Source organism: Haliotis rubra, unplaced genomic scaffold (assembly GCF_003918875.1).
Source record: "Haliotis rubra isolate DU_JTF1 unplaced genomic scaffold, ASM391887v1 Scf78, whole genome shotgun sequence".
Lineage (NCBI taxonomy): Eukaryota > Metazoa > Mollusca > Gastropoda > Lepetellida > Haliotidae > Haliotis > Haliotis rubra.
The window spans coordinates 2,391,193-2,414,180 of NW_025767501.1; the positions used below are offsets into that span (position 1 = coordinate 2,391,193).

At 42.4% G+C, this 22,988-nt stretch overlaps 1 protein-coding gene across 1 annotated transcript; it reads right to left on the reverse strand.

Moving 5' to 3' along the window:
* Window positions 1-1,341: 1,341 nt before the first annotated feature.
* Window positions 1,342-22,965, reverse strand: LOC124260871 (WD repeat-containing protein 43-like). Its single transcript, XM_046695194.1, has 16 exons — window positions 22,751-22,965; window positions 19,101-19,241; window positions 17,079-17,200; window positions 16,206-16,323; window positions 15,611-15,747; window positions 10,262-10,357; window positions 9,469-9,646; window positions 7,490-7,576; window positions 7,152-7,268; window positions 6,673-6,813; window positions 6,031-6,149; window positions 4,973-5,036; window positions 4,708-4,821; window positions 3,682-3,754; window positions 3,447-3,499; window positions 1,342-3,179 (listed from the first exon to the last, which is right to left on the reverse strand). Exons 1-16 carry the CDS (start codon window positions 22,928-22,930, stop codon window positions 3,039-3,041), a joined length of 1,881 nt encoding a protein of 626 aa, XP_046551150.1. The 5' UTR covers window positions 22,931-22,965; the 3' UTR covers window positions 1,342-3,038.
* Between the last annotated feature and the right edge of the window lie 23 nt (window positions 22,966-22,988).

Consider the following 22,988-nt stretch of genomic DNA (forward strand, 5'->3'; position numbering starts at 1 on the left):
CATGCTGTCGCACAACATGGCGGTCTTGTCTTGTGGTCACCCTTGGTCTGCCAGTATACGGGGGCGATCATTTGTGGTGTTGGTGGCCCGGAAACGTTGCTGCAGCCTATAGATGGTCCGAACGTTGACCTGGAAGTGATTGGCAACGGCTGTGCAGGGTGGCCAGCTTCAAGTCTTACTAGCGCCTGGTTCCTCTGAGCTGTCGTGAGTCACGACATCCTGCTGACGTTGTAATGTGAATGTTTCAACCAGGTTTGGGGGTGCATTTAATAGGTCTGTTCCTTGTGAACAGCACGTGCAGACCAATTCCTGGGTTCCATTCTGAGTTTGGGAAGGAATGTCTTTGCTCAGGTAAAGTTGGAGATGTTGTCAAAAATATACATTCAAAACATTAAATGAGTTTACAGTTATCCGTTCCTGCGAAGGAAAATTCCAAACTGACGTTTCTTTTGCTGCTTAGTAATGATTTATTATCCTGAAATATGATGAATATCTTCATATACATGTCTGAATTTTAACCCAACCGTTGGGCAGGTGAATTTGAGAATCTGGCAGTCCATGCTGAAAATAACCAGTCCCAGGCAGGTTGGTGAGGTGAGGTGAAATTGAGTTTGTCGTGCTTGAGAATATTTCGCTCATATGACAACATGGGTGTGTATGTGTATATGCGGCTGCTTGTACTAGCCCAGACTGAAGCTGGTATTATAGTGCTAGCCCACTGAGATACCATGCTGCAGTGAAGCATGAATACCCCACTCAGACACATTATACTGACTCCAAGCCGACCAGTCCTTGTTGGACCCATTAATGCCGAGCGCCAGGCAGGGACCAACAAGTACCATATTTTAACGTCTTTTGGTATGACGCGGTCGGGGATCGAACCCGAGACCTTCCGCTCTCAGGGCGGACGCTCTAACCACTACACCATGGAGGCAGTCGCAGGCAGGTAGGTATTTCGAACGCTGCTTACATACATGTATATTGCAGCCGACGATGATGTTGTATCAGAACATGCATGAAGTATCCAACAGCCTCATTCAAACAATGTTGGGGGCATGGTCTGGCCATTGCAGTCATAACCGTTTCCCCATGCCAGGCCTATTGTGTGTTGGTTAAAGCCAGTCAGGAATATCCCAGCTAATCAGCAACCATCCATGTCGTGTGGGTTCATCATCAACCAAATCATGACCCTGACACCGATCCATTCAGTTACCTCATACAAGCATAGATTGAAAGGGACCAGTTGAAACCGGTCCTGGATGAAGTGATGGAACGTACTGAATCCATGTACATGATCCCCCCCCCCATCATTGTGGTTCCCCCCATCAACAGGTTGACAACTGTAGTTTGTATGGTTTATTGTTGTTAAGAGTCAGTGACAATCATTGACCTTATGATTGTAATTTGAAAATGAATGAAAGACGAGAGTTTAAATCTAGCTACCTCAGTTCAAAATAGTCATGTTTTGGTCCTTCAGCATACATTTAATTGTCACATGTACATAAGGAACAAAATATACCATCTTCAAAACCTGAAGCAGCCTCTGGGATATGGATACAGGACACCTGATTGTATTGTTTCTGCTGCAGGAGGCATATATGTTGACATATTCGGATCATTCAAGATGAACTGCACACGTATGCTTTGGGATACAAGATCCAAGATGGTGAAACTGAACTTGATTCTCATTCAACACACTTGCAGCAGAAAGATTACACAAAGGGACCCACAATTTAACAATAAAGGGCCATCCTCGTTGGGAAATATCCTATTCACATTGTACCACAGCAGTGATTTAATCTAAAAAACAGGATATCCATTTACAGTGAGGCAAAAGAGGATTCTATGATCACCACAAAGTAACAATATCTACCCAATTAGTGACTGCAAAGCCTAGAAATTTACATGATTCCATATTTTCTTGAGTTGACTACACATTTTAATGTTGAAGGGTATACAGATGTCTGGCAACTACTAAGAAGTTTGAGTTCCCACATTTTGAACAAAGTTTATTCTCTACCTTTGGATCTCCAGATCAGAGTAACAAGTACAGGTAGATCATGTTGTGTTTACAAACAATTCTTGTCAATTGCACATTCTTACAAAAACCTAACTTCACTAAGCTGATCATCAGTACAGGAATGAAGCTTTATATATTGCATTACTAAATTATTTAGTCTTTGCAAGCCTATACATCACAGAACATTAGGCTTCAAGAAAATCTGAACTTACTTCACAAGGACATTTCATACAGTTTCTAAGCAAAATAAGTTTGTACACACATCGAACCATTTCTCCTGCAAATATCATGCTGTAGAGACACTGTCATTGCTAAGGAGTTAATTTGAACATTCTTAAGTAACAGAATTTAATTACCAGGTTTCAATGTTGCTATTCTGGCATGACATTCACCATACAAACAACCATGCTTTAACAAGTATTACTCACATCAACAATCATTCCCAGCACCTGATGGTTATTAACGCTTCTTGACACGAGTACTTTGTGGTCGGTCACTGCTCTTACTTGATGCATGAAATATTGGTCACCTTCACTTCTGACCAAAGTTCACCAGCCAAACGTCAAGAAATGAAGACAGTATTCAAGCACTGGGCAAGGTTTATTCTAGTCAACGACCTGTCAAGTCCAGCCTTAATGAGCTTGCCCGATTACATGGGCTGCCATCTTGCAGATACAAGGAGGCACGGGCATTTCTGCCACGAAACAATATTACTCCAACACGTACTTCATGCTGGGTGTATGTCTGGTTTAATGTCACTTTAAACAGTATTTCAGTTTAGTGTGGAAGGAAATCAGGATGTGAAGTGAGACGACTCTGTATGTAAGATTGCTGTGTGTTGGCCCACATGGTTGATTGCCTCTTTCCTCCCAGTCTTCTCCATACAGCCACCACACTGACCAGCAATCTGGAAATTCATATCTTTCTCCTTCCCACAAGGCTTCTTAATACCCTCAGGCTACAGTTTATGTAGTCAACTGCACTGATTTTACTGGTTCTTTAGGTTTTTCAAATTTCTCTATCCCATATCTTCTTCTTCTTCCTCCTCCTCTTCCCCTGAATCATCATCTTCCTCCTCAGACTCTACACCCTCTTCTTCTTTTTTCCCATTAGTCTCCACTTCATCGGAGCTCATCTCGGACAGATCATCCCAGTCCTCCTACAAAACAAACATTTATTCATCACAACTTGTCTAGTTACCAAAATTCATGCTAGGCCACCAGCCTATGACTACCAAATTACCTAATGGCAGTCCAAACGTCAAACATGACTACCATGGGCAGTCTCTGTTCTCCCCCTGAATCCCCACAGGGCAAGCATTGTCATAGGGGAGACAATCAAGGGTTACTTCCAGTCAAGACAACACTCTAGACAATTGATTGATATAGATCTGTTGATTAAAGGGCCATCAGAGCGAGATACTCACCCCAGATCCACTGGGAAGGATGTCCTCCATTGGGAAGTCTTCATCAGATGACTCTGAAACATGAACAGCACTGGTTCAATGCTTAACCTTGGCTTGAAAGTTTTTTCTAATTTCTGTATGTATACAAATGTTTAAGCTTTTGGCTCTGTACAACAAAGACTGGCCAATGTGATTCAGTCAGTGTCTGTTTTCACTAATGTTGACCTTGTGATACATCTGATATTACTTCACTTACCATCCTGATATAACAACAATGGTTGCTGGGATTTCCCAGCATCCTCTTCGTCTTCCTGGTCATGTGACGTGATCTGCAACAGTGGGTTGGTGAACTTAATCATGTTAATATCAACAGGTGTTTCTACTAAAGAGAAAAAAAAACAGCATAAAAATCAGACAGATACATTCGTGAGTGAGTTTCGAGTGAATTAACATCATTTTAGTCAGCCACAGCTATGCTATAATAATTGCTTGTAAACAATCTGAAGCAGGCACAGCTGACTGAAACCAACAATCCCTATTTCACTAGGTCAGTGCTGACAAGCAGGAAGTACTGGCGACATCTGATCTGCAACCCCAACAGTGCCTTGAATACCAAACATCTTCCCAGTAAACATAACCATGCTTAGACACTAAACATACTCAGTTTTACTCAATATATTTGAAAAATATTTCTCCTTTAAACAGCTGGGAGTGACAGTAGACTGGTGCACTGTCAGATCCATACAAGAAGGACAGGAATGGTCTACAAGTGTTCTGTAGCACATCAAAGGCAATGTCAATTTCATGGGGAAATGACACCATCTTACAGTGCAAAACGTTGGTGCCAATGGTCAGGTTGGACTCCAGATGATTCACATGGACTACACGCTGCTACAGTAGTGGCATGCCATGTTTCAACACAGTCTGTGTGGTTTGTCCTTGTCATACCATGTTTCAACACAGTCTGTGTGGTTTGTCCTTGTCATACCATGTTTCAACACAGTCTGTGTGGTTTGTCCTTGTCATACCATGTTTCAACACAGTCTGTGTGGTTTGTCCTTGTCATACCATGTTTCAACACAGTCTGTGTGGTTTGTCTTTGTCATACCAAGGGCAGAACTAAGAATGGAGACAGCAATGTTCCATGCTATCAGTAAAGGGTGCTGTACTAACAAGCCATTTCAGTGATGGCAATCTGATCCTCATTTAATTCACCTTGATATACACACACCCAGCTCTGAAGCCCCATCTTTCAAAGTGCAATTTTGTCCTTGAAACCTACCTGTGTCAGGACAAGGTCAAGTTTGCCCTGTAACCGTGACAACTTGGAGAACATGGAAACTCGAGCATCCATCATCTGATACAGTGAGCTCAGCTTGTCAACAATTTCCGGGAACTGTCAAAACAAACACAAGAATATTAGTGAGTTGTTGTGAAGCTCATGGTTCTTCATCCATTATAACAAACATTTGTGTCCGGTCTGCATTATTAGCAACCGTGGAATGCTGGGGCTGGGAACCACATAACAACTACATGAATCTACTCACTGTCATCAGATATGATGTATGCACTGCCATCACTGTCTTCAGCCACTTCACACTTTTACTGGCACTGGAAGAAACAAGAGTCAGTGAATTTAGTTTTACGCTGCACTGTCAATCAAGTCAGCAAGCCTGACCTCCTGGTCCCGTTAGTTGTCTCTTATGACAAGCATGGGTTACTGAAGACCAATTCTAACCAGGATCTTCAAGAACATATATACTAGTGTGACATCACATGGAACAATAATTAGGACAATAGCCTTCCTGATGCCCTGCCACAAACAGCAGCTTGCCCAGTAGCTGCATCAGGGCCATGCAACTCACAGAGAACAGATGAAGGCAAAACATATGTCATCAGCTGTTATGTTGGCCATCTGATCCCCAGATTTATAGAGATAATTATCTGTTCAATACCACCAAGTGTATGCATTTCAGTTCAGTTTTACATAGGAGTTAGTAAAAATTCTGCCCCAGAACAAGATGCAACAAACATGACGAAGTGGCGCAACTGCTCAAAAATTCAATCCAATGCAGAAAACTGATTAAGGCAATCATGTCTGGTAGGAAACTGAAACACATGGATTCTTAAGATTCTAATATGTGAATAAATGTTGATATGAATGAAGTTGGCTCTGTCATGTTAAATAACACATTTCACACTTGAAGACATTTAGTGATTGCAAACTACATTGCATCCAACCATCCAATATATACTACTCCACTCTCGAGATTTATTCACGGTTACATTTTCATGAAGTAGAACAAAACCAAGGTCTTTGTAAGTACTACCCAGTGGAGGAAATAACTTTAAAATTGCTAGTGTACATCGGTGCAGTGGCACATGTAAAATCACTTCCCCTGATAATTTTTCCTCTATACCGGCCGATTTTCTTGTTGATTTTTTAAAATAAATAACATAATTAACATAGGAAAGTCAACTGGACATTGGTACAGCGTGATATACAAATTTGCTTGCCCGACTTGAAAAAACACTGGACTCGGACGTCGGGCAATTTCCACCCCTGCTACCATCTGCATATTAGACAGACCAGAAATGAACATACCTTTGTGGGTGTCCTTCCATTCTCTTGGACAACTCGTGTACAAGGGGAAGCACACACACTATGGGGAGCTTCCGTATTGTCTTCTGTATCACCTTCTCTCCGCTTCGATGCAGCACAGTCTGAAAAAATAATGAGATGTAACATTTAAATTATTGTATTGACTTAATTTGTTCACTAGAGCAAGTTGAGAGCTTTGGTTTGCTGTGAAAGACTATGGGTAAGTGTCCAACCCCTGGGTCAGGTTTGCTTGGGGTATGAAAACTTCCCTGTCACTGGCAAGCACTAGTTAGTACACATCTCTTGTGACATAACCAAATTCAGATCTTACCATACCATCATCTCTTAGCACTGAGCATGAACATGAACATATAGACGCATGTCATTTCTAATCAAGCAGTGTTTGAGGATATTCCTCATAAGCCAGTGCATGTAATTTATTGCAACACAAAGCACAGGAGTAAAACATACTGAATAGTTATACATTAGAAGTTTTATTGGCGATCTGTGTTACTTGATGCAACTCCAGTCATCATATGTAGCCGTCTTTTCACTGACAGCTGACTTAGATCACACATTCTACTTCGAGTTTAGTTTGCAGGGGCTACATGCAGGTGCATAGGAATATCAAGGGAGGCAACTCACACTAAGCAGTTTCTTGTCTTTACTCTGCAATGCTTGTGTGAGGAGATGTACAACGCTCTCAGCAGTGGGGGGTGCAGAAGCCCCTCCTTTGGTGTCACTCTTGTCCAAGCTGATGGCATGGAGACGCTCCTCCATTGTCAGCTGCAAAAACCAAAACAACAACATCAAAATGGTGTAGCTGCTCCGTGGTGTAGCCCATCAGCTGGAGCTGCTATGGTATGTAATAAGGAAATAACAGGAATCAGTATTGATGACAATTAAACTATTTAAAATGCAGTAAATAATCGGACAGTAAATAATCGAGTCTGGACCAGACAATCCAGTCATCAACAGTATAAGCATCGGTCAACAAAGCTAGCAAGCCTGACCACCCGATCTCGTTAGTCACCTCTTACAACAAGCATGGGTTACTGAAGATCAGTACTAACCCACATCTTCACGGGTCTCAGACAAACATAAACATATAATAATGTACTTACCTCTCCGACAGAGTTTTGTCTTTTCCGCCTTTTGTCAGCAGATAAACTGGGGTCTTTGGGCACCATGTTGGCTGGCACCAGTACTGTGGCTTCCTTCGAGACGCCTGGTGTCCGGATCTAGGAAGGGACACAATCTAGCGTCAGATACATATTACTTACAACAACTTGAGACAATCTTTACATGTTTGTGGCGTGGTAGTTTTCTCCCCAACATCTAGATTCCCAAATGATCTAGCTATGACCTATGGCGTCTTCCATAGTTACTTCATATTGTATGGTGCACATAGCAAATGGATAATACTTCAAGTAAACGTTTGGCAGCTGTTTGCTTGTTGTACCTTAGAAACACCTCCATCTTTCTTAAAGGCAGTTCTCAGTGGGTCTTCCCTGATAAGACACACTTCAGGCTGTGAGGGGTCGTATGCCTGCAATAACAGAGGAGAACCAACATGTTTAAATGTTCATCCCATGCATAACAATTTCCAACAAGAAGACAAAGTCATCAATATCCCCCGCAATGGCAAAATACTCTTCATGATTATGTCTACGAGTTATGATTATGTCAAATATTTAGGTGTGTATATAGAAAAGTGGAAGGAGAGCATTGAAAGGAGCACTATCACCAAATGGGTTGTACTGACACCGGGAGTAAACAAGTGGGTTGTACTGACGCCAGGAGTAAGCAACTGGGTTGTACTGACACCGGGAGTAAACAAGTGGGTTGTACTGACACCAGGAGTAAACAAGTGGGTTGTACTGACACCAGGAGTAAACAACTGGGTTGTACTGAAAATGGGAGTAAACAAGTGGGTTGTACTGACAACGGTACTAAACACAAGTGGATTGTACTGACACCAGGAGTAAACAAGTGGGTTGTACTGACACCGGGACTAAACACAAGTGGGTTGTACTGACACCAGGAGTAAACAAGTGGGTGGTACTGACACCGGGACTAAACACAAGTGGGTTGTACTGACACCGGGACTAAACACAAGTGGGTTGTACTGACACCAGGAGTAAACAAGTGGGTTGTACTGACACCAGGAGTAAACAAGTGGGTTGTACTGACACCGGGACTAAACACAAGTGGGTTGTACTGACACCAGGAGTAAACAAGTGGGTTGTACTGACACCAGGAGTAAACAAGTGGGTTGTACTGACACCGGAACTAAACACAAGTGGGTTGTACTGACACCAGGAGTAAACAAGTGGGTTGTACTGACACCGGGACTAAACACAAGTGGGTTGTACTGACACCAGGAGTAAACAAGTGGGTTGTACTGACACCGGGACTAAACAAAAGTGGGTTTACTGACAGCAGGAGTAAACAACTGGGATGTACTGACACCAGGAGTAAACAAGTGGGTTGTACTGACGCCAGGAGTAAGCAACTGGGTTGTACTGACACCAGGAGTAAACAAGTGGGTTGTACTGACACCGGGAGTAAACAAGTGGGTTGTACTGACACCAGGAGTAAACAAGTGGGTTGTACTGACACCAGGAGTAAACAGAAGTGGGTTGTACTGACACCAGGAGTAAACAAGTGGGTTGTACTGACACCGGGAATAAACAACTGGGTTGTACTGACACCGGGAGTAAACAAGTGGGTTGTACTGACACCGGGAGTAAACATGTGGGTTGTACTGACGCCAGGAGTAAGCAACTGGGTTGTACTGACACCAGGAGTAAACAAACGGGTTGTACTGACACCAGGAGTAAACAAGTGGGTTTTACTGACACCAGGAGTAAACAAGTGGGTTGTACTGACACCAGGAGTAAACACAAGTGGGTTGTACTGACACCAGGAGTAAACACAAGTGGGTTGTACTGACACCAGGAGTAAACACAAGTGGGTTGTACTGACACCAGGAGTAAACAAGTGGGTTGTACTGACACCAGGAGTAAACAAGTGGGTTGTACTGACACCAGGAGTAAACAAGTGGGTTGTACTGACACCAGGAGTAAACAAATGGGTTGTACTGACACCAGGAGTAAGCAACTGGGTTGTACTGACAGAAGTGGGTTGTACTGACACCAGGAGTAAACAAGTGGGTTGTACTGACACCAGGAGTAAACAAGTGGGTTGTACTGACACCAGGAGTAAACACAAGTGGGTTGTACTGACATCAGGAGTAAACAAGTGGGTTGTACTGACACCAGGAGTAAACAAGTGGGTTGTACTGACACCAGGAGTAAACAACTGGGATGTACTAACAATCGGCGTACACAACCTCCTGCTGTGCTGCTTCACGTTTCCTTCGTTGATTATTACTACAATTTTCAGTGTACATTAGTGTTAAATCATACAATATCTTACCACTTTCTCAAAAGTTGGTTTGAGGTAGCTTCCATGGGCTAGCAACAAACTCTTCTCCTCCCCTCCATGAATGTGAGCTGAGAGCACCGGAATCGGCCGTGGTGTGTCCTCCCTTACACCACCACCAGCTGTCACCAGCTGTATCTTAACCTTTGGGCGAAGTGGCTTTTTTAACCTCCTGAAATAAATGTTATTGTATAGCACAGGTGTGATATGTGAGACCCACCAGAAGATGGCGCTTGCAGGTGTTGGAGTACCACTGTGACATCATAATGAAAGATGTGGCATGTCAACTTATGTAAAAATTACCTTGTGTGCCGACTGCAAAAATATTATATTATTCTCTTGCAGGTTTGTAATGAACTAAAACCACTATTTCAAGTGTTTCAATCAATCAAACGTTATCTCTAAAATGCCATTACTATATGAACAGTTTTAAGTCTGGAAACAGAAAAAGTCCTTGCTGTTGGTAGTAAATGAACAATAGGATGGCCTACTCCATCAGCAATCTTACAGCTATCATTATACAAACATTTCAAATCATTACAGCAGTGCTTGACGTAAGGACCTTGATTCAATTTCATCAGGGGCAGGATGACATAAAAGGGTTGCACTAAGAATGTTAAGGTCCTAAAAGCTTCAATACAATCAAAATTGAAAATTGAAGCTTCAACTAAGTCAAAATAAGAAGATTAATGATGTAGTTTGGTAAGGAAAGCTTACATGTAGTGACCACTTTGAAGAATCTGATAGGATTTAACACAGTGCTGTAATAGTGATGGTGGTAACTTACCCATTTAACGTGTGTTCAAACACGAGCACTTGACCACTCTTTGTTACAACCGCTAACAAAATGGACTGAAATAAACAAAGTTCATTCTGAACAGTACTCATAGCAGCAGCATTGAATAAAAGAATAAATGTCTATACTTGTAATCTATATCTTCGGATGAACAATACAAAAACAACAGCAGTGTTAGAAACCTTCCAAAATGTCCCACTGGACCACAGGACCAGTGAGTGGACAACAATTAGTGGTCCTGTCTGTACTTCACTGGTCCACTGAAGTGATTGCAAATGTAAAACTGGTTCCTGTTTTCCCATGTGCTCGACTTGAGAGTATTACTTACTTGACTTGAATCCTCGCTAAAATATACGATCTCACTTTTTAGTTTAAAGACAATTCTAATTATGTAGATGGGGAAAAATAAATAAAATCACTGTCCACCAGGACCACTGCAAATGTATCATTTAGTGGTCCTGATGAATTTTTACTAGTAAGGGACCACAGGACCAGCATAAAGTTTGCACACTGAAGCAGGGTAACAACATATTCTTGCATGACAAAAGTGTCGAACCATCAGTCCAACTTCACTACTGAGGTCTTTAACAGAATATGTTCGTGGTTAACACAGATGATAACATACACCATTTGAACTGATGATGATAGCTGCATTATTATTCGAAATAGCCTTAATTAACCATCCTTGATGACTATACCCTGGATGTATCTATGGCTCAAGCCGATGATTTTATCACCTCCCTTTGATTCCCACAGTAGCCAATCAGACAAGCTGCCGTTACAGCCAAGCTTCTTACCAGTGTCAACAACGATAGCGGTAGCAGTTGCGAAGGTTCGTTCGCAGTGCGACTCAGATTTGGGGGGGAAAACATACGGACAAATTGACAGGTCTGAAACCTTAAAAAATATGCAAGAACTTCTTCTATCTCTTTCAGAGTACCTATGCAACAATATATTATTGTGTTGCCAAGTTTAATTGGTTAGATAATTTAACAAGCATTGTCACTAAGGTGACATAATCCCCCCGCCACAAATTATCAAATCAAACTTGAAAAGTAATTAAAGTGAAGGTCGTAATCTAAGATGGAGTTAAATGTCAACCTCTCTTGATATCTTCCTCTGTAGTTGTTCAATTGCACAAATATTTTCAAGACTCACTTTGACCTTGAAATACACAATGCCATTTTAGAAAGTGGTCAAATGTAACATATGTTATATTTGGGATTACACTTTCTTAGTAAAGTACAGATTCTAGTACTTTTTGGGGTTGAGTCCCATCTGGGATTCGAACCCACACCCTCAGAGTCAGGCACCTAATCGCCAGCACACAAAGTCAGACGCCTAGACCGCTCAGCCACCGCGGCTTCCACCAAAATGGAAGTCGGATAACTGGTAGTACTAAAATCTGTACTAGCAGATGGTTAAGCCCATCGGTGTGTTTTTTTTGCTAGCATTTTGCTGGAGTTTTGTATTCCAGAAACTAGTTTGTACCTAGTCCACCTAGGTTCTGCCTAGTTTTCCATACAGACAATTGTGCGAATGTAGATTATATAGTACAAACAAAATGCCTCAAACAAACAAACAAACCTGTCGCAAGACCAAGTCCAAGAAATACGTGCACTTCGAGGTGTGCCATCAGCAGCCGAGACCAAAAAAGCGTTTCGGTATTTGATCGAATAGAGTCTACGACATATGGCGAGATCCGATCGAGGAAACAACAACCATGCCGCCAGTCGAAGAAGAAGTACCACCACCAGAAGTATCATTGCCGGTCGTCGAACCATTGTCAAAAAAGGTGACTCGAGATAGATTGAAAGTAGCTATACCCGGTAGTACATTGCCAACCATCCAGGACTTCTACAACCGCCTGGGGAACATCGAGACTCGTGCGAGGCAAACCACGAGTATGTTGGTTGACGTCTTGTCTAGGCTGGACATCGACGACGACGATTCCAAACTCCTCCGCGAGGAAATGGAATAGGAACAAGAAGAAGAGACCAATTTCGATATCCGGAAGGTGGGGCAGATGGTGGAATCTACCCAAAGATGGGTCTACATTTCGCTAGTTGCCGTTTTTCTCTGGAAGGTCGTCCACAAGACCTGGAAGCACAGCACACCAATTTCCACGATCCACCCCCTTCGTGCACCCCTTCCACATGCAGTAGGGGAGAAAAATAATATCTATTCTCGATAGAAGCTATTTCCGCTCTGGGAGAAGCAACTCGACTTCTCGATCAGATTTTGCCCAGACCGACAGGTATCGGGTCGAAAATAGGGTTAGTGGTTGCTGAAAAAATGGGTAGCCCTAGCGAAAATGAGATTCTTATAACCATTTGATGTGTGGAGTTGCCTACCCCTGGATTCCATGCCGGATGCCTTGCCTTGTAGTTTTGTTTCCCGATTTCTCTTGGAGTCAGACGATTTCGGAGATGTCCACTTTTGCCACAAAGACTGCAAAAGGGGTTTGGTCGTCGTTTATGGGATGTGTGCGTGTGTGTTGTCTTCTTTTTTCTTTTTTTTTCTCGATAGAAAAAGCTATTTCCGACCGAGGTCTGGGAGCAGCAATTCGACTTCTCGATCGTCTTTCTTTTTCGATATGGGCGAGTGGCAGATTTTGCCGAGCCTGCACAGAAATGGTCCACCCACCAACCGTAGGCGTTCTATTCCGCCGGCGTCTCGAATCGTTTCTTATATATTGTAGCCATAGACAGGAATCGTTTCTCCAGTTGGCGAATCGAGAAGCAGCAACAGTCGGTTCTTCCCTTCATATTTCGCTATGGCAAACCTTTTGCATGTGTAGATTCCTTCCGGAATGTCTGCGGCTTTTCGGTGTTTGCTTCACGGAGGGACTGCCACTTCCATATCCTTGGGCCCGCCGTAGTTATGCAAGGGGGCAGTATGCCGTCCCCATCCCTGTGGTAGCTCTGCATTTCCCAATAGCTGTCGGAAGAGACAAGAATCTTTCTTCTTGCACAGACAATGGTCCACCAATTTGTTGAGGAGGAGTGTGTACCGTATGCTCCAGAAAGCACAGGCATCGTCGTACAGGTTCTCTATGTTCAAGAGACAGTAGGGGATCGCGATTTCTTCCGGAACCTCGAGTGGGAGTCGCTCCTCCTGGGGTGGTGTGTAGTCTATCGCTTTGTTTTTCAACAGTACACATTTCTTGCAGTCGACGCAGTGGTCTATGGCGCCGCACTTGCACTAGACTTGTCTCGCTCGAAGAGAGTGGAGAGTTCCAATAGAGCGGCCAGGCAGTCGGTGCATCGGTGGTGTCTGCCCTTGGGTTCCGGGCAACAGTAGTCATCCGGAGTTTGCCCGGATGGGTGGGTAGAGGTAGACGAAATCCACTATTTTGCCGTCTTCTACGAATTGGCGAAAGTACAGCAAATACAGTCCCAGAAACTGGCGAGGTATCTGGTAGCGTAAAGCTCGTAGAAGGTGTGTCCCGATTTCTCCAGGATTTGTTTCTCTCGGCCCGAAAGCAATACGTGGGAACACTTCTCCAGCAGGCTCTCGAAGACTTCGGCCATGTCGGAAGTTGTCGTCTGTGGCTCGGGGTCTATACCACCTCGGATTCGTGTATATCGGGCTTGCGATATGTGGTACTTCCTCTTCGCTTCCCGAAGGGACAAACGACCCGATCGGATCTTGGCATAGGCTTCGCACGACAGCTTGGTTCCGGGCATTTTGTTGTGTTCTATACCTATTTACCTAGTGTATCTCTAATTTGAGTGCACTTGCATCAACATACTGGTGTTTTTGTTTTCCGTATAGCTGTCTTGGGGTTGGATAGACTACTGGGAAGCACAAAGAAAAAACAATGCAAACAAAAAGTGGTCCAAAAACTCAAATGCAGTTTTGTGCGAAATACTAATTTGTTTTGTGACTCTGGGAGCCGAATTGGCTAGTTTGGAGCTTATAGGCTTGGTGTACCTACACGGTCGTTTGTCCCCATTCCCTATACTACTGGAGCCGTGCCAATTAACACTTATCAGAGGGTTACACAAAGTCCGCAATCTAAACTACCAGTTGTCCGACTTCCATTTTTGTGGAAGCTGCGGTGGCTGAGCGGTTTTTAAGATATTCCAATTCGTACGTACGGACGGACAGACGGAGCCTAATACTATATCCCCCGCTGCGCGCTAAACGCGCGGCGGGGGATAATAAAAAGCGAAAGTGAGTTGTGATTGGTACACTCAACTTCCCAGCGTAGACACCTGATTGGATAAAAAGCTAACCAAGGGAGGTAATAAAATCATCGGCCCAAGCCGTAGATGCATCCAGGGAATAGTGGAGATTTATCGGAACGTATATGGAGATTATCCCTGGAGAATACTAATATTACTATTCCACAGAAATACCTTGGAAATAAAGGCTTCAGCTTGTTAAAAACACCATATGAGCAAAGTCCCACCCAGTCGGGCCGAGATAAAAAGGCAATGAACCAAGTCACCAGGTTTAAGCACCTGTCCAAATACTCACCAGCATCCCTAGGTTAAGCAAACTAAACTATTTTGATCCAAGGCAGCTTCTCACAAACAAAAGGTAGCTCATTCATGGAAATAGTGTGACATGAATTCACCATCAATAAATGTTTCAGAGCATTTGAACAGGAAGGTCAAATAGATCAGTCTGTTTCAGTGGCCTGATGTGATATCCCTGCCCTTTACAACCGATACAGACATGGAATCTGGTCAGGTGTCAATAGGACAGGGGGGTTAAGTGAATCTTGATTGAGATGTGAATACCACACAGACAGGAAACTGAGATTGCACAATCCCATTTAAAGCTCACCTGAACTTTCAGCAGGGTAGAGATAGTGATGGAGAAAGAAATAAACTGTATTTTATTGTTCTGGTTGAAAACTAACTTATTCTACACACTGAACAATACGGACTAAACATCAAAATTGAAATTACACATTAAGAAATTTTGAAACCAATGCTGACTTACCAGTGAATGGGTAAGGTTGGAGATACAGGGCTAAACATTTCATTCCAGACTATTGGACTCGTTTAGTGATATGCATGAACATGTGTGTGTGTGTAGCTACTTGTACTAGTTCTGAGTAACATGTTGGTTTTATAGTGCTAATGCAATGAGATACCATTCTGCAGGTTTAACATCTATCTATGTAGTAAACTGACGCCGAGCCTACCAGTCCATCATGCCAAGCACCAGGCAAGGTAACAATGTACAACATTTTTAAGCATCTTATCAGTAGTTAGATGCTCTATCCACAATACCACTACCGGTGGATAGAAAATGAATGAGAAATATCACATCATCATTGCAATAGTACTTCGTCTGCATCCTATTCCTTAGAACATGACTCACCATGCATTAATGACTCGGTCGTTGCGGGCAGCTGACAGGAAGTATGAATGTTCGGCTGAATTTGGTTTTGGAGCAGTTTCCCCAATTAAAGGAACAGAAATCAGTCTGAATACTTCTGTCGCATGGCCAGTGAAACTCTGCAATGGGACATAAATGAAGTTGGTTATAATGTCAGTGCAAGTAATGTAGTTACATTATGTCAATGTGGGAGCAAACAACAAGGGGTGATAACACTCAGAGATGACCAAAAAACCTACAAGTCTTGGGATTCAAACTGTCACCAGCAGATCCTGACATAAGGGAGGTAACTCTTCAAATCAAGTCACAGTCCCTGAGCTACCTGGGCCATCCATGTTCCTACTATCATGACAATCTTCACATACATGACCAATGTCCTACTATGCTTCATACAGACATAACTCAGTGAGAGGTTACTGCTTTACGACTCTCGGCCATATTGCAGCTTTTAGTATACTGTCAACTAGCCTAACAGGACTCATGGTACAACTGTATGGAAATAGAGGTACAACATGATCTCTCTTTCCTGTTTGGAATTTCCAGAATGGTTATAAAATACGTAGAGAAATGTTTTTACCTTTAACAGCTGCCGGGTATGAATTTCCCACACCTTGATTGACCTCCCAGCTGTCAGGAGATGACTGTGTGAACACATGCACACACAATATACTCCGCCTTTGTCGGCCTTCCACTTCCTGAAACATACACACACAATGACATCCAGAAACAGCTCAGCTCAGCTCATCTTCAATCTATGATCCCTTATTGACATTTTACCCTTGTATATTGCAAATAACAGAAACTAATGTACTGTGTAATACATTCATTTATGTGCTACTGCAGGCAGGCATTTCCCCAAACCTAAATGATACAACAGGTGCTATTTCAGAAAAACTGGTGACCAGCTTATCCATCAACATCCTTCTTACAACCATCTTCTCATGAGGCTGTCACTTTCTATATGCAGCGGATCATGGATTTACACGATTTGTTTATTTCTTCACTGACAAGAACATTACCTAACCCTGTTAACATGCTAGAAAGGAAATCAACAGTACATGTGTGTTAACTGGTGCACTGCCTTGTCCACCAGGTGGAAAGCCAGCACTGACGAACACGTTGTTCTTGCACCTATTGGGCAATGTAAATTCCAGGAAGAACAAACATCGTAGTTTTGGTGCTGAAGGGTAATTACTTTTAAAATATATCAATTTGTTATTAATCAGATGTTTAACAAGAATGGAAGGATAATTCTTTTTCGAAAGATTTTGATCAGTGATAAGATGATTCACAACTCCATTGTGCTCATAATTCTATCATGCTTAATTTTATTACTTGTGAACCATTACTTTTGTTTAGTAAAAGTAAAGTAAGTTTAACATTCCAGGTATGTTGGAAGACGCTGGCAGAGACAGAAACATGGACGCATGTTACTGACTGCTACACTCACTGTTTAACTTTGCCTGTGACAACATCCCACTCGATGACATTGTGATCGCTGGAGCAGCTGTACAAGGTTGGGGCTTCTGGGTGCCAACATATGCCATTGACTGTGTCTGTGTGACCATCATCCTGAAATTCACATTCAGCTCATAATGACTACAAATATTGCCAGATTTGAGTTCAACACCTTCAGTTTGAAAAATCTTTGTTACATTAGTTTGGACCATTCCCCAGCCATTTTCTAGCAATATTCCAGCAGCTTGTAAATATTCAAGTCTGGCTGAGGGACATACCAAAATTCAATAGTACCTTGAGCAACTATCCATGGCAACATGTCATGAATACAAGCACTGGATCAGATGACCCACATTCAAGTTGTCTCTGAAATGTTTGTGGCAAACAAATGAACTAGATGCATGGATGAAGCTGTTCTGACTCAGACTGTGGAACACAAATTTACATGTTACAAAGTACAATATGCTGAACATGTTTAATGTGTATCAGACTTTGACCCATTTTTGTAATGTACATGTATCAGAGCATTTGAACAGGAAGGTCAAATTAACCTATCTGTTTCAGTAGCTTGAGTTGATATCCCTGCCCTTTACAACTGACCTAGACATGGAATCTGGTCAGGTGTCAATAGGACAGGGTGTGTGTGTGAAAGTGAGTGAGTGAGTGAGTGAGTGAGTGAGTGAGTGAGTGAGTGAGTGAGTGAGTGAGTGAGTGAGTGAGTGAGTGAGAGTGTTTTGGGTGGTAGTTTAGTGGTTTGAATTAGTATCCTATTGTGTTGTCATATTGTACTCAGATGGGAGTGTGGGGTTGGCGACAAGCAGTCTGTAAATAACCGAGTCTGAACCAGACAATCCAGTGATCAACAGCATGATCATCTTACTACGCAATTGGGATACGACGTGTCAACCATGTCAGAGAGCCTGACCACCCCATCCCGTTAGCCGCCTCTTACAACAAGCATGGCTTACTGAAGATCAGTTCTAACTCGGATCTTCACGGGTCTGCAGGGCATGTAGAATAGGGTGAGGCGAGGAGAAATTGGGTTTAACGTCGAGCTTGAGAATATTTCGCTCATATTACGATGTGCATGCGTGTGTATGTGTAGCTGCTTGTACTAGCGCAGACTTAAGCTGGTTTTAAAGTGCTTGCCCACTGAGATACCATGCCGTAGTGAAGCATGAATACCCCACTCAGACACATTATACTGACCCCGAGCCGACCAGTCCTTGTTGTACCCATTAATGCCGAGAGCCAGGCAGGGACAAACAAGTACCATATTTTAACGTCTTTTGGTACGACGCGGTCGGGGATCGAACCCGCGACCTTCCGCTCTCCGGACGGACGCTCTAACCACTACACCACGGAGGCGGTCTTATGTAGAATAGGGAATATCTAAAGAGGGCATTTCGGCAAGGGGAAGTCTGGAAAGAGCACATAGAATAGAGGAAGTCTGAAAAGGCACGTAGAATAGCGGATATTTAAATTAAAAGGGGCATCAGGGTTTTACGTGAAGTGCAAATGTGCATCCAGTACATACAAATGTAGACAATGGATGCAAAAGAAAATTACAGTATTATTCATTGTACCAACAACACATCTATGACTTTGCTAAGAGTTTGGTTGTTTCATTCAGAGCAGTTATGTGCATCATTTCACCCACTTAACTTTATGATAAATGATTCATTCCAGGCTCTGAAGAAAATTTCAAAACATACAGCTCTCTACACCGTTACTTCACAGGACCCCTTACAATGTCTGCAAGGACCCCTAAAACTATTAACTGGGGGTCCCAGGACCCCCATGTCTGTGAGTCAAGGTAAAACCCTGGGGCATGTAGGAATAGGGAAGTCTGGAGAAGGCAACCCCAGTTGCTCAGGTGGGGTTGAGTAAGAGCATGGCATGCAGGGTAAAACTCGATCATTTATCATTCATACCTAAATTTATGTAGAAACTTGGGGCCTTCACGTTTTCATAGTAACAATACATAAGTTCAAAGTGTGTATTTGCTACTTACAAACTGAGTGTGGATATCTCCTTTGGCGACACTGTACAAAAGAATATTCCCATTGGTTGTTCCAATTGCTATGAGGTCAAGATCCTCAATTTCTTCCATTCCACCACTTGACTTCTTTCTTCTTTTTCTCTTTGGAGTGCCCTAAACACAATTCATCATTGTAAACACAAAAAAATGATTTACACATCATGATTTAACAATGGATCATAAAAATGATGTAATCCATTACACCCACCCATATAGTGACTATTGTCTTAAAGCTGTACTGATTTGTTGAAAACACTGCCATATAGCTGGACTATTGCTAAGTGAAGCATAAAACTAAACACTCAGCCTTGGCAACCACTCAGCCTGATAACTACTTTGGCCAGCATTAGTTTACTGGTATCACACAAATCTAAACTATCCGGTCATGCAAACTGAACACAAACTGGTTAACACAATAAATCTGTAACAAAATATATATATCATGAATTAAGTATGGTTATATGTATTATTGTCAGGTAAATAAACATACCCAAATGTAAAGTTACTGTTACAACACAGAGGGATGAGCAAGTGGCAGATCAATAATCCACACTTCCTAATGGTTTTCAGAGGTCATAATTGGATGAAACGTTCAAAGTCAACAGCAAAAAATATTTTGTGCCCTGCCCATCTTAACAGGTGATTGTTGGTACTGGAAGCCATGACAAAATATTTGCAGCAAGTTTGTGGAAGAGTACTTCATACAGCAGAAGGAAACAACATATGTCTGAAAATGAATTAGCTGAGTTACCATTAATAACAAACACTCAACTTTCTCTTTATGTTGTCATTGCATAGTTCTGACCAAGCCCAATTGAAATGAAGGGAGAGAAGAATATCTCATCTTTCGGAAATTGATTGATGAGTCAAAGCAAAGTCAAAGTTTCAAGTGTTGGAATGGCCCAGCGATGGTGTAGTTTCACAGAAAATGTAAATCGTTCCTTTAAGTGAAGCTACACTGTGATCAACAGTTGGAATTATGACCGCAATGACATTTAGAGACTTTAAAATTAAAGTTCTTGTTACTGTTTGTGGTTTGAATACACGTCCATCATGAGCAGATGGATGAAACAAACAGCTTCAACACAGCTTTTTTGTGGACTACACAAAAGTAAGTGTTGCCGCATGCTGTCTGAGCACTTGAAAAACTTATTCTGAGTTGAGGTCAAACAGTGTTATCTTATCACAATAGGATAAACAGTGATTACACAATGCCATTTAGAAAGTGGTGAAACGTAACATGTTATATTTGGGATTACACTTTCTTAGTAAAGTACAAATTCTAGTACTTTTTGAGTTGAGCCCAATCCGGGATTCAAACTCACACCCTCAGAGTCAGGCACCTAATCGCCAGCACACAAAGTCAGCCGCTGAATGGGTTAGTTGGCTGACTGTGTGCTGGCGATTAGGTGCCCGACTCTGTGTGAGTTCGAATCCTGGATGGGGCGCAACTTAAAAAGTACTAGAATTTGTACTTTACTAAGAAAGTGTAATCCCAAATATAACATATGTTACAGGATATACAGTGCCATGACCATCCAGTAAGGATGTAGGATGATAGGACAACAAATCCTAATAGCTCACTACAGTAGACATACATTAAACTACAGTCATGATAAACTCGATGAGACCAGTAATTGTTGCTTGTTATAACTGTCGTTCATTATGTATTATTCCAGACTAAAATATAAAGACGGTAGCCATGTCCCCCCAAAACAAAACATATATGTGTCAGTTTGTTGTAAACGTGTTCGTCTTAAATGTAGTTTACTGTGTGGAATGGCCATAAAATTTCCTAGTCCCGTGCTGGGATTCGAACCACGGATTTTCTGACCAAGATATTTTTATGGATTTAAGCTTCTTTATTCTTTAAATCCATGAAATATCTTGGTCATCTGTAACAACTTCTAAATGTCACTAAAAGGCTGACTGAGTTTAGTTTTATGCCACTTTTATCAATATTCCAGCAACATCACGGCAGAGAACACCAGAAATGGGTTTCACACATTGTACCCATGTGGGGATTCGAACCCGGGTCTTCGGCGTGATGAGCACACGCTTTAACCACTAGGCTATCCCACCACCCTCCCCCTAAAAGACATCACGGACCTTCTGATATGAAGCCTGATGCCTTGTTCACAAGCTGACAAGGTAAGGATGTCATTTGTGGGATGACTCTACGTCCTGCTACATCCGTCAACAGAAGGCACGTCCTGGGTCGCAAACCAGGGTACTGAGACGTATTTTGCTCAAATTTCATATTAATGTGATCAGCCTCACGTTGGGCGACAATGTAGCAGCCATGATATTTCCTAGTCCCGTGCTGGGATTTGAACCATGGACCTTCTGATCTGAAGTCAGACCAAAGAGGTTAACCCCATCAGCAAGCTGACATGGTAAGGACGTCATCTTTGGGATGACTCCATGCCCTGCTACATGTTCATTGCAAACCAACCGACCTTCAGAAAATCTAGCTTCTTGTCACATTTACATTTATTGAAAGAAATTCACATTTAGTTCACTCAACATTTATTACCTGAATTACTTTATCAATTTATTAAGAGACTCATGAAACCAAACTATTTCCAACTTTTACTAGAATTTTTATCACTCAATTGGGAGATATTTGCTATGTTAGCCAGACTTTGCTAGTTGGGAGGAGGGGATCATTGTCAGCATGGGTACTTCAGATATGTACCACAGGTACATTACTGTATACAGAAACGTACCCTAGCCAAAATCAGAATACAGAAATGTACACTAAGACGAGTCCATTCCATTCTTGATCAGAACTATCATGCTGTTGTATGAGATGGATTTCATTGTGTTATATCTTAGAAACAAACAAACATGTAAAGATCCGGGTTAGAATTGATCTTCAGTAACCCATGCTTGTCGAGAGAGGCAAGTAACAGGATCGGGTGGTCAGCCTCTGACGTGGTTGACACATGCCATCATATCCCAATTGGGTTGATCGATGCTCATGCTGTTGTTACGCTGGATTTTCTTGTCCAGCACTCGATTATTCTCAGACCGCCGCCATATAGCTGGAATACTGCCGAGTGTGGTCTAAAACAACCAAAACTAGGAACGAACATAGACAGTAACGAATATTTCGTGGTACACAGTATCATTCGCAATCAGGCAAACAGGAACTACTTACGGTTTCGGATTTGGTTTACGGAATATGGACTCCCCCCCCCCCGCCGCAGTTTTGGGTACCGGGTACTTTCTGTATTTTGGGTTTGTTCAGGGCCAGTAGGAGTGGTCTTAAATCTGTTCATCACAAGCTGTTGTTTTCTTGTGTGCCCATTACATATCATCGTTACACTTTCGAACCAAACGAATTTCCAAAACCAAAGGCAGCTATCGGGGTTATTGACGTGTCTACTAGATTTACCTTGAACCACGCGTTATATTCAACACGCGTTTATGTTTCGCAACGTGCATCATTTATCGTTACGCGTACACTAATTCATAACACTTTACTAACATGATGGTCCGCGAAAAGAAATAGAGGTTTCAAATGCATACAGTTCGTTAAATCATACACACAACAAAATCGAAAAACGTTTTAGTAAAACAACATCGTATAGCCTAGGTAAGTGGCAAATATTCACTACCGACAAGTGCCGTCCTGGGCCCCATGACAGGCAGCTGCATGTCGCTGACAGGTGAGAGCTTGGTGTGTACTCTTTATTTAATTGTCCCGTTGATGAATCCCATAGCTTAAGAACTCCGTCCGGGCTTGAATAAGCCAGAACTTCGCCGTTTTGCGAGAAATCCAGGGGATACCCCGCCATGTTTGTTTCAACACGTGGTACATGATACGCATGCGCTAGTTCATGCTACTTCCTGTTT